The 14,666-nt window shown below is 52.8% G+C and overlaps 2 protein-coding genes across 2 annotated transcripts in view; one reads left to right on the top strand and one right to left on the bottom strand.

The window, feature by feature from the left end:
- Positions 1-2,782: 2,782 nt before the first annotated feature.
- Positions 2,783-8,941, top strand: PPIF (peptidylprolyl isomerase F). The gene is made up of 6 exons (XM_060091828.1): positions 2,783-3,066; positions 4,274-4,304; positions 4,835-4,923; positions 6,679-6,775; positions 7,317-7,392; positions 8,720-8,941. The coding sequence occupies exons 1-6, from the start codon at positions 2,878-2,880 to the stop codon at positions 8,853-8,855; spliced, it is 618 nt and encodes a 205-aa protein (XP_059947811.1). The 5' UTR covers positions 2,783-2,877; the 3' UTR covers positions 8,856-8,941.
- Positions 8,942-13,514: 4,573 nt separating this feature from the next.
- Positions 13,515-14,666, bottom strand: part of ZCCHC24 (zinc finger CCHC-type containing 24) — a 70,597-nt gene continuing 69,445 nt past the window's right edge. Inside the window, exon 4 of the mRNA XM_060111465.1 lies at positions 13,515-13,718. Within this exon, the coding sequence (XP_059967448.1) occupies positions 13,524-13,718 (195 nt within the window). The 3' untranslated portion in view covers positions 13,515-13,523. The remainder of the gene's footprint in view (positions 13,719-14,666) is intronic.

Below are 14,666 nucleotides of genomic sequence, written 5' to 3'. Positions count from 1 at the left end.
TTTGAAGATGCCCTGACCTCTCCTAGCTCTGGGCTGACTTTGGCTCTGGAATCTCCTCTCTGCATCTTTTTGTCTCTGCCCCTCAAATGCAGTTGTCTCCAGGCTGGCCCCCTAGGCAGAAACAATTCCCCCTGTCCCCTGAGTTCCACAGTCCCCCAGCTAACTCAGTTTCTATCTTGTGTCATCTGTCCAAAGGTTTGTCTCTCTTGCCCTCCCCACCCGGTCCCAATTACCAGCTCCTCAACGATATGACATATGCAAACCCTGATGCTGGAGTCAGACAGATTCCTCCCAGCTCCAACGCTCTGCCCTTGGGCAACTCACTCTCCAGCTCTTGGGGCCTTGCTTCCCTATCTATACAATGGAACTGCTTCTCAGGCTGCAGTGGAGAGCAGCCAAGCTAAGGGCTAGGCAAGGGCTTTGGGAACTAAAGTGGTTACATGAATGAAAGCAGCTCTTCCCTGGGTTAGGGCTGCTCATACTCCATTGGGTGGGAGATAAACTGAGGCCCTCCAGGAGCCAGCTTGAGAGACAATAGGGGACCACTCATATATTTGGCGTAGCTAAGGGCTATGTGAGCCGAGGGCCTGGAACTGATATGTGGGGTGATTCCTCTCTTCCTCTTTTGAATCTGCAGTAGGCACTGATACAGGGGAGTATCTGCGAGATGTGCTGAGGGCCCAGATGGGGCAGGGAGCAAGCCAGCTTCCAACTCAGGCCTGTTCTACTTCAGGGCACAATCACGAAAAAGGAGAAGCCATTCCCCAGAACAGAGTGAGGCCCTGTCCTGGGCTGGGACCTGGGGAGCATCTGGGCTCCAGGATGCAGCTGGAGTATCATTGAGTGCAGGCCCCTCCTGGGCCAGGAATAGAGAAGGGGACTGTGGAATTCCAGAAAAGGGTCAAGCCAGCATTCTCATGAGGTTAAGAGACTTTGACCCCTTGAATTGGCTTGGGTCAGCGTTTTGCTTCCTGACCCCTTCCCAGGAGTCAATTCAGAGCCTGGGGCACGTCAGTTTAGAGCTGGTCCCAGCTGAAGCCCACCTGATTCCAAGGCCCAGACCCCACCCTCTTCTCTGGCCCCTCAGAACTCTGAGCCCCTGCAGCTGAGGCCCATTACTGTCTGAGCTCCAAACCCTGAGCAAAGACCATCTAGACGGGACTTCCCTGGTGGCACAGTGCTTAAGAATCTGCCTGCCAATGAAGGGGACACGGGTTCGAGCCTTGGTCCGGGAAGATCCCACATGCCATGGAGCAACTAAGCTCGTGGGCCACAACTACTGAGCCTGTGCTCTAGGACCCGTAAGCCACAATTACTGAGCCCACGAGCCACAATTACTGAGCCCACGTGCCACAACTACTGAAGCCCACGTGCCACAACTACTGAAGCCCTCGTGCCTAGAGCCCATGCTCCACAAGAGAAGCCACCGCAATGAGAAGCCCACGCACCACGACAGAGTAGCTCCCGCTCACTGCAACTAGAGAAAGCCAGCATGCATCAACAAAGACCTAATGCAGCCAAAAATTAAAAAAAAACGACACATACACACACAAAAAATGACACACACACACACACACACACATAAAAGAATCAGAGGTTTAAAAAAAAAAAAGACCATCTAGACTCTGTCCGTCACTGATGCTCATGGCACAGTACTTAACAGCTGACAAAGTCCTCTCTCTTGTTCATTTTATCCTTGGAACAGACCTGGAAAACAAGCAAGGTAGGGATTAGCATCACCCCCTATTCTGTAGAGGGGAAACTGAGGCCCAGAAGGTCTGGAGGACTGGCAGAGGCTGGCTGCGGAGACTCCAGGGTTCCCCTACCTCTAGGCAGTGCCTTCCTCTCTCTGGGCCTCGTTTGCACATATGGAGAGTGCAGGCGTTGGCTCTGATGCTCTCTCAAGTCCCCTGCCTGTCATTCATTTCCTGTGGGCCTCCCATGCCCCCAGGCTTCTGGGAAGCCCGCCTCAGCATGTAGGGTAAATCCCTCTCACTGTGGTTTCTCCCGCTCAGTTCTCCTTCTCTTCCTGTCTTGCCTTCTTGCTTTTCCTTGGACTGGTCCCTGTGCTATGTTATCTGCAGGTGCAGTTTTGGGGTGAGTGGGGGTGGGAGGGGAGCTAGCAGCTATCTGTCCTGGTTGCTGGGGATCAGGGCTGTCAGTCTATGGGGTCGGGGAGGAAGAGCCAGACCCAGTCCTGGTGGAGGACTGGAGGCCTGGTAAGAGCACGACAGGCCCAGGCTGAGTCTGGAAGAGGGACTGGTTTCTAGAAGCATCTGGAGACAAGCCCAGGATAGGACAAGGAGGCCTGTGGTCACCATGGGAGGTGCCTGCCTGCCACCTCTCGCTCTAATCCCGCTTCTCATCTCCACCTTTCTTTGACTTACTCTCAGTGCCACGGTCTCTCCTTGTCCGCCTGTCTGTCTACAGGGCCTATGGGGCCAGGGGCAGTCATACAAAAGTCTCAAATGTAGACTTTTGTTATATTCAATGAAAACATATGGATGCTCGTATTTTGGAGTTAACCACGTTTTAGCATTTTCCCTTTTTTCACCTATTGCGACCCTCGTAAAATGGAACCGGCCTCCTTTTGCGAAGTCTTGTCTGACCCTCAGGTCTCCGGCCCTGGTTGGGGTGTGTTCAGAAGACTTCACGCCCCACCGCCCCACCGGCCGGGCTGAGCTGCCCGCTGGGGCCAGCAGGGGGAGCCCGCGGTCAGGCCGGAGGGGGCGGGATGGAGGCGGGGCCACGAGGCCGGCTGGGCCAATAAAGGAGGCGGCACGCCGCCGCGGTTAACTCGGCCTTTTGGGCGCCCGTGACTCTCGCTGCCGGAATCTCTGCTGGCCCGTGGCTCTCCCGCCCGGACCCGCACCCACGATGCTGGCGCTTCGCTGCGGCCCCCGTCTGCTCGGCTCCCTCTCCGGCCCGCGCTCCGCGCACCTGCGCCTACCCGCGGCCCGCGCTTGCAGCAGCGGCTCCCGAGACCCGTCCTCTTCCTCCCGGAACCCGCTCGTGTACCTGGACGTGGGCGCCGACGGGCAGCCGCTCGGCCGCGTGGTGCTGGAGGTGAGACCACCGGACAGGACCGTGCTGGACTGGGCGTGGGGGACGGTCGCGGAAGAGCTCTGGACCCCGGGCCGGCGCTGTGCCTGCCTCGTTGAGTGACCTTGCTTCCTGCTCCTGGGCTCTGGGCCTCAGTTTCCCCATCTCTAAGGAGGGGCATCAGATTGGTCTCTCCAGGCCTCCCCTCAGAACTTTGGACTAGTGGAGGCGGGAGGGAGGCCCCTGTGGAGGAGAAAGCTCAAGGTCAGATCGTAGGCTAGGAGGGCCCGTCCCGCTGGCCGGGGTCCGGGAGGGGCTCCGAGACTTAACGGGGCGGGATCCTAGGCCGGGAGCTTCGAGGTGGGTTTTCGGGGCCTCCGGGGTCCGGGCGGCGGGCCCGGCTGGGCGCTCACACTGTGACCCTTGAGAAGGCGGAGCGGGCCCCAGCCCCGCCCTCGCCATCAGGCTCTCGGTGTAGCAAAGGTGGTTTCAGGCCGCCTCCTCTCCCAGCAGGGCGGCTGGCCCGGCCTTGGGCTCCAGCCACCAGAGCCGGCCTAGAGCTCCTGGAGTCGGGCAGTGTGCTCGGAGCTCATCGCCGCAACTCCATCCCCAGCCACCCTTCCGAGGTGACACTCTGCGTCTGCCCTGGCTTTTGGGGCCTTTTTGAAAAACAAAGCAAGAAACATACCTAGTAGTCCGGAAGGTAACAGAGGAGAAGCTTGGGTGTAGCCTTCAAGCCCAGTTTGAACAAAGGGGCCTCAGTTAAGCCTCCGTTCACTCTTTATTTGAAAGGTTCGGTGCCAGTGTGGCTCTTGCAGCTGGGAGTCAAGAGGCAGGCTTAGATGGGACTAAGCAGCCTCCCCTTTCCCCCACCCCTCCTGCCTCTCTCTGAGCCTCGGTTTCCCATCTGCCCACTGAGGAGCGTGGACTGGCTCCTCCGCAGGGCCCTGTCTCCAGGCCTTGAGTCTCTGAGGCTTTGGGCCCAGCGGAAGTGGCTCTGCCACTTCTAGTGCTGTCATCTCTCCTGACAAATTAGGAAATCGAGGCTGCCTCCTCCCAGCCTGGAGTTCAGGAAGCAGCTGGCAGAAATGATAGCTGCTTAGATGGCCTCCCACGGAGGGCTGGGAGTGACCGGAATGTGCTTTCCCCATCTCTTGGGCCACCGTGCGGGTTGGGTCCCTCTTTCACCTGCCTCTGGACTGACCGTCTTGTCCCTCTTCTCTCTCCACAGTTGAAGGCAGATGTCGTCCCAAAGACAGCAGGTAAGACAGGGCCCAGGGCCTTCTGAGTCCAGTCTGGATGGAAGAGAGAGGGGCAAGGCAAGGTGGGTGGGGTGGTGAGAGGAGTCGGGGCATGAGAACCGTGTCCAGATGGGAGTTCCACGTGTGGCCCAGCTGCTGAGTACCCTGGGGCAGCCGCTGGTCCTCTCTTGAGCCTTAGGGTTGGCCTCGCCCACCTGTCCCGTAGCAGCCTCAGAATCAGGAGAAGATCCACATACATTTCCTCTGGGACAACTTCCTCCCTCCTGGTGCCCGACGGGGCAGGCTGGTGGGTTCGCAGCCCTTGCTTGGGCTCCCTGCCCTGCTGACCCGGTGCTGGAACAACCAGGAGCGTGTGTTCTTGCCACAGTGCTCGGACACTGAAGTCAGGGCACCAGATGACTTGTCCCAGGTCACACAGCCAGCGCAGACCCAGGGGCAGGGGGTAGGTAGAGAGGGCACTACCTGGAACAAGTTGTGGCCCCTGAGTTGCGGCCTGGCCCTGCTGACTTGCCTCTTCCTTCACCCCTCAGAGAACTTCAGAGCCCTGTGCACCGGGGAGAAAGGCTTCGGCTACAAAGGCTCCACCTTTCACAGAGTGATTCCGTCCTTCATGTGCCAGGTAGCGGGGGCCTCTCCCTGCCTTGGGTTCCTCTTCTCTAAGTGGGGATAGTGACGGGAACGACTTGAAGGATTCTCATGAGGGTTAACCAGTGTGCATGTGCCTGGAAAGTACCGAATGGAGGGCAACTGCGGTCACTCGCTCGGCCTGTCCTCTTACTCCGAGAGGCTGGAGCTTTTCCTGGCTGCCACAGAGCCTTCCCTGCCCCAGGAGTTAAGCAACAGGGCAATCGTTAGGACGGCCCTGCCTGGCGGGGCCGGGAGAGTGAAGCAGTGGAAGGAGAACGGGCATTGGAGTGTGGATGTGCTGGGGGTTAGATCTGAAGGCTTTGGAGGACCAGCATATTCAGACAGTCTCTGCCCATGCCCCACAGTGTGTCCCACTGAGCACTTGGCATGGGAGATAAGGATAGAGAGGAGGAGGAGGGAGGAGACTGAGCACAGACAAGAACACACAGGTCTGGACTTGGAGCCTCTTTCCAGTGAAGGGCATCTTAAATGAGTCTGTTCTTTAGTCATGTGTTCTGCCTCTTTTCAAAGGCATTAGTTTTGCTGTGTCAGATGTTTTGCAGGTAGGTGTTGAAAGCAAGAACTTCCCCCGGGGCCAGGACCCGAGCTATGCTGGGGGTTGTCCTGTGTGAGGTCAGACCCTGCTAAGACAGGGGCTAGTGTCTGAGGCCAGCAGACCTAGAGGCAGGGGCATGGATGTCATGACCTCTTTGAAGTCCTTTCAGCCTGGAATTCTCCTCCCCCCTTCCCTCCACCCGGATCTGCTGGGCTGTCATCACATTGTGGTGAGTGGCAGTGGGTTGAATGTGACAAATTCAGGGAGGGGTGAGGGCTGTGGCTGCAACAGGCCTGGCCCCGCCCCGTGGCTCTCAGCTGCAGCAGCTCCCGGTTCTGCCCGAGGCTGTGGATGAAGCAGGAGCTGAAGTGGATGTCCCAGCCGGGCTAGGGTCTTCCTGGGAACCACAGCAGGCAAGGGCAGAGACTCCAAAGCTGGAGGGCTCTCGGAGGCATGGGATGGTAGCACCGGGACGCCCAGGCCAGGGTTTTGAATCATCCCTCTCTGGGGACACATTGGCATTTGGGGATGCTTCAGCCAGGCAGGTCAGGTCACCCGTGTCGCCTGAGGATCCCATCTCAGGAAATCAGCAGCATGACCATGGCAGGGGGCCGGGGCTCTGCTGCAGCTGGCAGCCCCTGGGCTCTTCTGGCCGTGGCTCCCATGGAAGCCTCAGACGAGCTGCGAGGAATGACGCCAGCCCTGGGTGGGCTCTGTCCTGGGCCTGGTGAAGGGGAGATGCTGGGGCGAGGAGGGGTACTCAGTGTAGGGAACTGGCTCTGTGCTGGCTGCTGCCGCTCCCCACGGACCACATTTGGGAATGAGGGTTCCTGGTTTTCTCCCTATTTACCCTCCAAGAGTTGTGGGTAGAAAATTCTAGGTCACTAAGAAGCATCTCGGAATGGCCGAGATTTTTTTAAGGATCATTTAAAAACTCGCTCAGACAAAAATGAATCATTCGGAAACCAGGGTAGTTATTGTGGCAGAAAATATCTAAGCTTTGTCTTATTGTTGCTTATTTTCCTTAGTATTGTATTAGTCCTTCTATCATTGGATGTTTTTTGACCTCTTTGCCTGAGGGCTTCCGGCTGGGTGGGCCGTGGGTGGGCTAGGGGCTGCATCCTAGCGCTGGAGTAACACCCCTCTGCCAGCTCTGGTGGCGACGTCGCAGCCAATGCTCTGTGCTCGCAGGCCGGCGACTTCACCAACCACAACGGCACAGGGGGGAGGTCCATCTACGGGAGCCGCTTTCCTGACGAGAACTTCAAACTGAAGCACAAGGGGCCAGGTGAGTCCAGGTCGCCAGTCCCGGGGCCATGTGCCCCGAGCTATGACCCTGCCTCTGCCATCCCAGCAGGCCTGGAGGCTGCAACCTGATTGCCCCATATGATTGCTCCATATCTGATGTTGCTCCTTCCTTCAATGCTCTGGGTGGGCTTGTTGGGTTTTCCTAGAGCTTTTTCATTCTGAGCTCTCCGTTTCAAAACCAAACCTTCCTTTGAGAACCTGGGGGAGAGAGCCTTTAAGCAAAACCCCAGCATTGTGTCAGACCCAAGGCGCGATGTGGGAAAGTCTATAGAGTTCAGGGCTGGGGGTCCCGCTCCAGCTCTACTGCTGAGAGCTTCCACGAGGCCCTTTTCTCCTGTGGCGGCAGAGGCGGACAGGCCCTGGGTGGGGAGCTGCGTCCTCTGGGCCCTGGTTCCCTCTTCTGAGCCCCAGGATCTTCTGGCTCAAGCATCCTTGATGTGGTTTTCCCCATCTGCTCATCTGAGTGACTCCCATGTGAGATGCCTCCTGGGGCAGCCTGGTCATTCTGCTTGTGTTTGCAGGTGTCCTGTCCATGGCAAATGCAGGCCCCAACACTAACGGCTCCCAGTTCTTCATTTGCACCATAAAGACAGACTGGTGAGTTGCTTGCTCCTGGCTCCAGGCCCTCTGGGAAGATGGGGTGGCCTTGCAGCTGGAGGGGAAAGCTAGTTTGAGGCTGGACTCTGCTGTGGGACAGTAGCCCTCACCCAGGCTGTGTGTCTGTATGAGAGAAGGAGAAAGTTTGTGAAAGGACTGAGGGAGAATTTGGGTTATTCTTGTAACTCTCTTTATTAAGCTTCCCATTGTTGCTGTCAGCTGGGGTTTTCTCAGCGTGTTTTGTGCGTATGTGCGCGCGCGCACACACACACACACACACACACACACGAAAGGATTCTTTTACCAAATATATTTGTGAAATGCTGCGGAACATACTAGGCCTCAAGATGGCCTGTGGCAGAAACCTGTTTTCTTGGTTTAACCTGCTATTTCCCTGGCTTACTTGACCTTGGAATGCACCTTGGAAAATGCTGCAGGAGACGTTTGGATATCACACCGGATTTCTCATCAGGCATTAGCATGGGCCTGCAAATAGCTACCAGCCCCTTAGAGCCCTCTTTCCCAATGCCCTTGTATTTTAGGGATGTTTCCCAGGTAAATTTTCCACTACCTAGTAAGTTTCTCTGCCCAAAGTCCCCTGTGTCCTATCCCTGAGGCATCTCAGGGAGATGAGGGGACAGCAGCTGGCCTGGAGCTAAGACTAAATAAAGCCCATGTCCAAGGACTTCAGGGTGACCTGGGTAGTGGGGGATACTAGTGGTCTCTACCCTCCGAGCCAGAGGGACATGGATGTCAGGGTGGGCAGGTTGCTGGCTCTGTCTGCCCTCCTTCCGTGGAACCCCTGGTGGATCCTGAGGTATAACCAGTTTTGGCCTTGCTGGCCCTAAACTAAGCTGCCTTTTAGATTCTTGGGACGGTCTCAGATAGAGCTGCTTGGGACTCGCATAGGTTCACCACACGTATTATCTTGGCTCTCACCTCAGAATTTATGACTGTTAAGATAGTTCCATTTACACAGACCTCTTATTTCTTCAAAGTAGTTCAATATCCCTTTATCTCCCTGTGCAGAAAGAGAATAATTCACTTTTTGTAGGTGAGGTTCCCAGGATTCAGGTTAAGTGGCCTGGGGTGAGGTCACACAGCAGGTGAGGCAGAACATAGCCTGGGAGGGAGCCGTCATCTGATGTGTTCTGGGGGGCTCAGCAAGGCTCGATACCCGAGCTGTGAGAGGTGGGGCCAGCTTTTCAGTGTGGGTTCCTTTCAGAACTGCTGTTTTTGGTAAATAGTCCCATGACCAAAGGGCTGTGACCCTGGGTGACACTGCACCACCCTCGTTTCTGCGTACCTGGCTCACCTCTCCTCGCAGGCTGGATGGCAAACATGTCGTGTTTGGCCATGTCAAAGAGGGCATGGATGTCGTGAAGAAAATAGAATCTCTCGGCTCCAAGAGTGGGAAGACATCCAAGAAGATTGTCATCACGGACTGTGGCCAGGTGAGATAACCTGCCATGGCCAGGGCTCTAGGCCAGTGGCAGCTGCCGGCAACAGTGAGTTGACTCACCCAGGCGGCCGCCTCGGGCTCCCAGCGCAGGGGCCCCTTGGAGTTGCCTGTGCTCGCTCCACCTTCTCTGTGCTTCCGGAAGGCCTCTCAGGAATGTCAGACCTCACAGGACCCACCAGGCTGCTTCCCCAGTGCCTGATCTTCCCCAGCGCCCTGTTTCTGGACACCCATCATGGACACTGTGTCACTGCTCCTCGTCTGGCATCTCCTGTGATCGCCTGGCCCAAGTTCACCTGTGCCTTGGACGTTGAGGGTGGTGATGGGTTAGCTTTGAAGGCAGTTTCTGCCTTTTCCTTGACCAAGGGGGAAAGCCGGTTGCTGTAAAGGGCTGTAATAGCTGTTTAATGTCGTCTTCCTAATCGGAATAATTTAGCAAGACTCCCTGGAGCTGGAGCTGTGGCACTAACTACTCCAGGCTGTGGTGTGACCTGAAATTGGTGGCACAGGCCACGAGCTTGGCCTTTGGAGCACAGTCTGGGCGTTTGTGAAGGTCCCACAGCTGAGGCCTTTTATCCCAGTCACTGTGAATCCCATTGGTTTGCTGTTCTTGTGTTTGGGGAGAGTCCATGGGGGTAGAATCAGCTGAACCCGGGGACAGACCCACTGCAAGCTGTGCCTAGTCAATGTGAATTCCCACGTTGAAAACAGAAATGACTTGTAAGTGCCTTGTGCTCTGGAAGGAAGTCAGTGGGTATTCCCTGGTGGGCTTTGATTTCTTCTGTGTGTCTTATAAATTATATCTACTGATTATATACACAATATACTTCTGGAACATTTCTTTGTGTTCACCTTGAATGTGAAAATAAATCCTGTTTTCTATAAAAGACTGGGGTCCGTGCTTTAGGAAGCAGTGTCTGTAACAAGTATTTGGAGCTGACCTTTATTGTTACCACTGTCACTCAGTGCTCCACGGAGGGCCTTTCCGTGGACTCTCAATCCCCCCAGCAACCTATGAGGGTATTCTCATCATCCTGTTTAACAGACAAGGAAATGGACTCAGACAAACTCTCTTAGCGTTCACAGCCCATCAGAGCCCTCGTGCCGCCTCTGGGTGACAGAGCCTCAGTTTTGCTCAGCTGTATAATGGGGTAACAGTGCCCATCTCACAGGGTGATAAGGGTCAGACGTGATCTGTGTAAAGTGCACAGCACGGGCCCTGGCACATGGTCTTAATAAGCCTCTGGAGTGACGAGGACAATATTTCCTGTGTGTCTGGGTCTTAGAGGAGGACGAGCTGTGATTATCTCGGGCTAGATGTGGACTTTACTACCCTCGATGTGCCGTTTAAATTTGGAGTTAAGTTACAGGTGTTTCTGAATTCACAGGGAGAGCAGATTTGGGGGTGGGAGGAGGGCTAAAAATTTCCTTAAACAGCCAAGGGAGGCACAGTCCAAATACCAGAAGAACCACAGTGTAATTAGCATTGCCTCACATTGGAGTTCCCTGAGTCTGATGATGTGTGGTCACAGGTCCTTGAAGGCATTCTGAGGTCACAGTGGCTGGACTTGGGTCATCTGGAATATGGGGTTCCCTGAGTTATGTGAGGTCACAGGTAGATGTAGTCACTCTGGGGTCATGGCTGGAGTTGGGTCATTGGAGTCATGGAGAGTTTCCATGAAGTCAGATCAGCTACATGGGTTGGGAACTCAGCCGGCCTCACAGTTTTCAAACAGTTCTCAAGAGCCTTGGAGGTCCTCAGGCACGGGCCCCTGAATCCCCTTTGAATCATCAATACCCTCTGTTTTCTAAAAGGGATTTTATTTGAAGAATGGGATCCTAAGCCAAATAATAATGGGTTGTTGCTCGACCCTTCCAACCAACATTTTACAGACGGGTAAACTGAGGCCTCGAGAAGGGACATGGTTGCCCAAGGTGACCCCGTGAGTCAGTTGGCAGAGCAGGGGCTAGAACCCCGGACCTGCCAGTCCAGAGGGTTTTCTGTTGGAGGCCTTTGGGGATGCACAGACCCCTTTGTCCTCAGATCACATGCAGTCAGAGCTCTCCTGAAATCTGAGGTCAAAGCCATGATTTTGGTCCCTGTGGAGTTTCCTCTTGACCTCTGGGGACTCTAGGGAGGCAGTGGTGCTGTTGACAAGTGTGAGGGTCAGCTCCTTGAGGTGTGACCCACTGGCCCCCTGGTGACTTCTGAGGGGTCTCGGGGTCACAGAACATGTGGGGCATGTGTTTAGTTCACAGAGCATTTCCTTTCCAATGAGGAGGAAGCACGTGTGCGTGCGTGTGTGTGTGTGCGTGTGCCTCTGTGCACACGCCTGCGTGTGTGTGTGTGTGTGTGTGTGTGTCTGTCCGTGCAGAGGAGTCTAGTGTGGGCTAGCGGAAGAAAGAATGCAGGAATTTCCTAAAAACAGTTTCCTGAAGGTGGGGTTGTTCCCTGCAGTTCTCTTCCAGAACTCTTGCACAAGGGCCTGAGCCTGGTCTTACTACATAAAGCTCCTGCCTGTGTAATATACAGATAGGATATTATTGACTTGTTGCTGGTACACGGTGCCTAATGCATGAAGGAAGCAGTGAGTCATACACGTGCTCTCACGGAATCATATGTGACGCCATGTAAATTCACAATGTGTTTAAATATCTGAAATAGCATTTTTATGAGACAACATGATAGCTTTTCAAAATGACTTCACTGAGGTATAATTTACATACAATAAAATTCACACATTTTAAGTGTGCAGATCGATCACTTGACAAATTCATACACTGAGTAACCACCACCAAATTAAGTTATAGAACATTTCCCTCTCTCCAGAAAGATACCTCTGTGCCTGTTCCCAGGAAGCCACTGATTCTATCACTGTAGATTAATTTTGCCTGTTCTAGAACTTTGTATAAATGGAATCCTACAAGATTTACTTTTTGTGTCTGACTTCTTTCGTGTAGCATGTATGAAGACGTGGGAGAATTTAACACACTTCTGGGCTTTATAGAATGTTGCTCCATGAAGAGGAATGTGGGTAGATGTTTCCAAGGTCTGCTAAGGCCTAAGGCAATGCTTCTCCTAGGAATCATGCGGTGCTGGGAAAGCATGCAGATTCCTAGGCCGTGGCTGAGACCTGTGGAATACCAGTCTCTGAGGGTGGGATCTAGGAATCTGAATTTCCAAATAATAATAATTCAACTAAAGTTTAAGAATTTGAGTGTAGGCCAGAAGGGGCAAGATTGAAAAGGGAGACCACCAGACCACTCGAGTCATTGTTAACTTGCTGAAACATTTGTTGCTGGATGCTCCGCCACTTGTAAAAGATGCTTCACTTGAGGAGTCTGGCTGATAACTCTTGGGTGGTGGGTAGGGCACCCTGTGCAGCCCAAGCTTCGTGGGGGCTGGTGGGAAGCTGTGCTCTTCCATAGCTGCTTCCCAAAGCCTCAGCCGATGGAGAGGCCTTTCAGGGGTGGAGTTTCCATGGTGTAGCCCTCGGTTCTTCATTTCTCATCAGGAGGAGGGTCTGGCTTTTGTGGGCCCAGACTGGAGAACATTTCTCAATGAATAGCTTCTGGAGGCCACGAGTCAGATCCATGTCCAAGGTCCACTGGAACAGGGTGGATAGAGAAAGTCTTCATTCCATGCTGAGTGTTCTGATGGTTGCATATACCTGTGAATATACTAAAAAAACATTGAATTATATACTTTAAGTGGGTGAGTTGTATGACACGTGAACAATATCAATAAATCTGCTTAAAAATATGTGTTAGTAAATTCTCAGAATTCTTTGGGTGTGTAAGCTGTTTTTCTGGAGTCCTGTCCCTCTGGAAAATGCTGAGATTTGACCTCGTTGTTGAAGTGGTTTGGTGGGTCTTGGGCATTGCCTTTCAAAGCACCTGTCCCAGGTGAAGTTATCACGGTGTTTTTAGACAAAGAAGTCTGTTCTTCTCAGACACAGAAGGGCAAGCTACTTGCACAGGCAAGGGAGGAATGCAGTGACTGGAGGATTCAAGTTGTTAGTTTCATTTGGACCCAAACAGATGTCTCCATTATGAATTTCAGGATCCCATTCTTTCCCACTGATGCCCTTTCACACGAAAAACTTAGTGAGACTGTGAATTCAAATGATGTTGTAATTCAGCAAGCTACACAATTAAATTTTTGTATGATTTTAAGTGATTATCAGTCTAGGGTCTACAAGAAGTGAGATGTTTTAGAGGTGTCGTGGAAGCTTTCTGGTTCTCAGACCTTAACGTAAGCTGAGAATGAAAAGACATGAGTTTGTTATCTTCTTTTGGTAAACAAGCATGCTCAAAATAATTCATCCCACACTATAGTCCTTATGGTCATTGATCCTGCCGTAACTGTCAAGTGTACAGACACCTGGCCTCCCAAGGCACATGCTTCTCTTATCACTTAACCACAGGTGACAGCATGATTAATTGTGATGTCACTGCATGTCAAAAATTACCATCATCCCACTTCCAATTGGCAGGTAGTTCAGCCCTGCCTTCAAGCCCAAGGGCACAGCCAAACAAATCTCGAAATCCCATCTTTGTGGGGTTATCTCCTAGGACCACTGCCTGTGTCAATTCTTTGTTGATCAGGGTCCAGACAGGATACAGAAACAACAGAGTAATTCTAACAGGGAAAGTTTATTATCAGAAATTATTAACTGGGGCTTCCCTGGTGGTGCAGTGGTTGAGAGTCCGCCTGCCGATGCAGGGGACACAGGTTCGTGCCCCGGTCCGGGAAGATCCCACATGCGGCATAGCGGCTAGGCCCGTGAGCCATGGCCGCTGAGCCTGCGCGTCCGGAGCCTGTGCTCCGCAACGGGAGAGGCCACAACAGTGAGGAGCCCGCATACTGCAAAAAAAAAAAAGAAAGAAAGATGTTAAAAAATTATTAACCCGCTTACCTGGTGGCGCAGTGGTTGGGAATACGCCTGCCAATGCAGGGGACGTGGGTTCGAGCCCTGGTCCGGGAGGATCCCACATGGCGTGGAGCAACTGGGTCTGTGTGCCACAACTACTGAGCCCATGTGCCACAGCTGCTGAGGCCCGCGCGCCTGGAGCCGGTGCTCCTCAACAGGAGAGGCCACCGTGGTGAGAGGCCCACGCACTGCAGTGAGGAGTGGCCCCTGCTCGCCGCAAATGGAGAAAGCCCACGCACAACAAAGACCCAACGCAGCCAAAAATAAATAAATTAAAAAAAAATTATTAACCATAACATGGGTTAACCTACTAAAGGGAAACAAGAACTCTGAACAAAGTGTCTCTCCAGTGCCCTCTATTGATAAAGCTTAATATAATTCCAGGTGGTAAGAGAACTGTTACAGTATCACAAACAGGGCAACAAAGGGAGGATTTAGAGCTAAAAGATGGACTCATAAGTGGTGGCATTGCTTTCTTAAACAATCTGACAAACTCTGCCATTCAATTAAATGTTTAGGCCACGTATATTTAACTTAATTATCAATATAGTTAGATTTAAATTGACCACCTTGCTATTTATTTTCTCTTTATCCCATATGGTTTTTGTTCCCTTCTTACCTTCTTTTGGATTGAGTGTTTTCCTCCCAAATGATTTCATTCTACCTCCAGTAGTGACTTATTAGATTTAATTCTTCATTTTATATTTTTAGTGGTTTCTCTAAGATTTACAATATATAGTTTAACTTATCACAGATTACCTGAAAATAATATTGTACCACTTTACATATAGTGTAAGAATTGCTGGGTTAAATGCCAACTTCATGTTTACCGTTTTGAGGAACATCAAACTGTTTTCCAAAGTGGCTACAAAATTTTACCT

The sequence above is a fragment of the Mesoplodon densirostris genome, chromosome 1 (genome assembly GCF_025265405.1).
Source record: "Mesoplodon densirostris isolate mMesDen1 chromosome 1, mMesDen1 primary haplotype, whole genome shotgun sequence".
NCBI lineage: Eukaryota > Metazoa > Chordata > Mammalia > Artiodactyla > Ziphiidae > Mesoplodon > Mesoplodon densirostris.
Note: the sequence above shows the minus strand (reverse complement) of the source record. Positions and strands in the feature narration are given on the sequence as shown.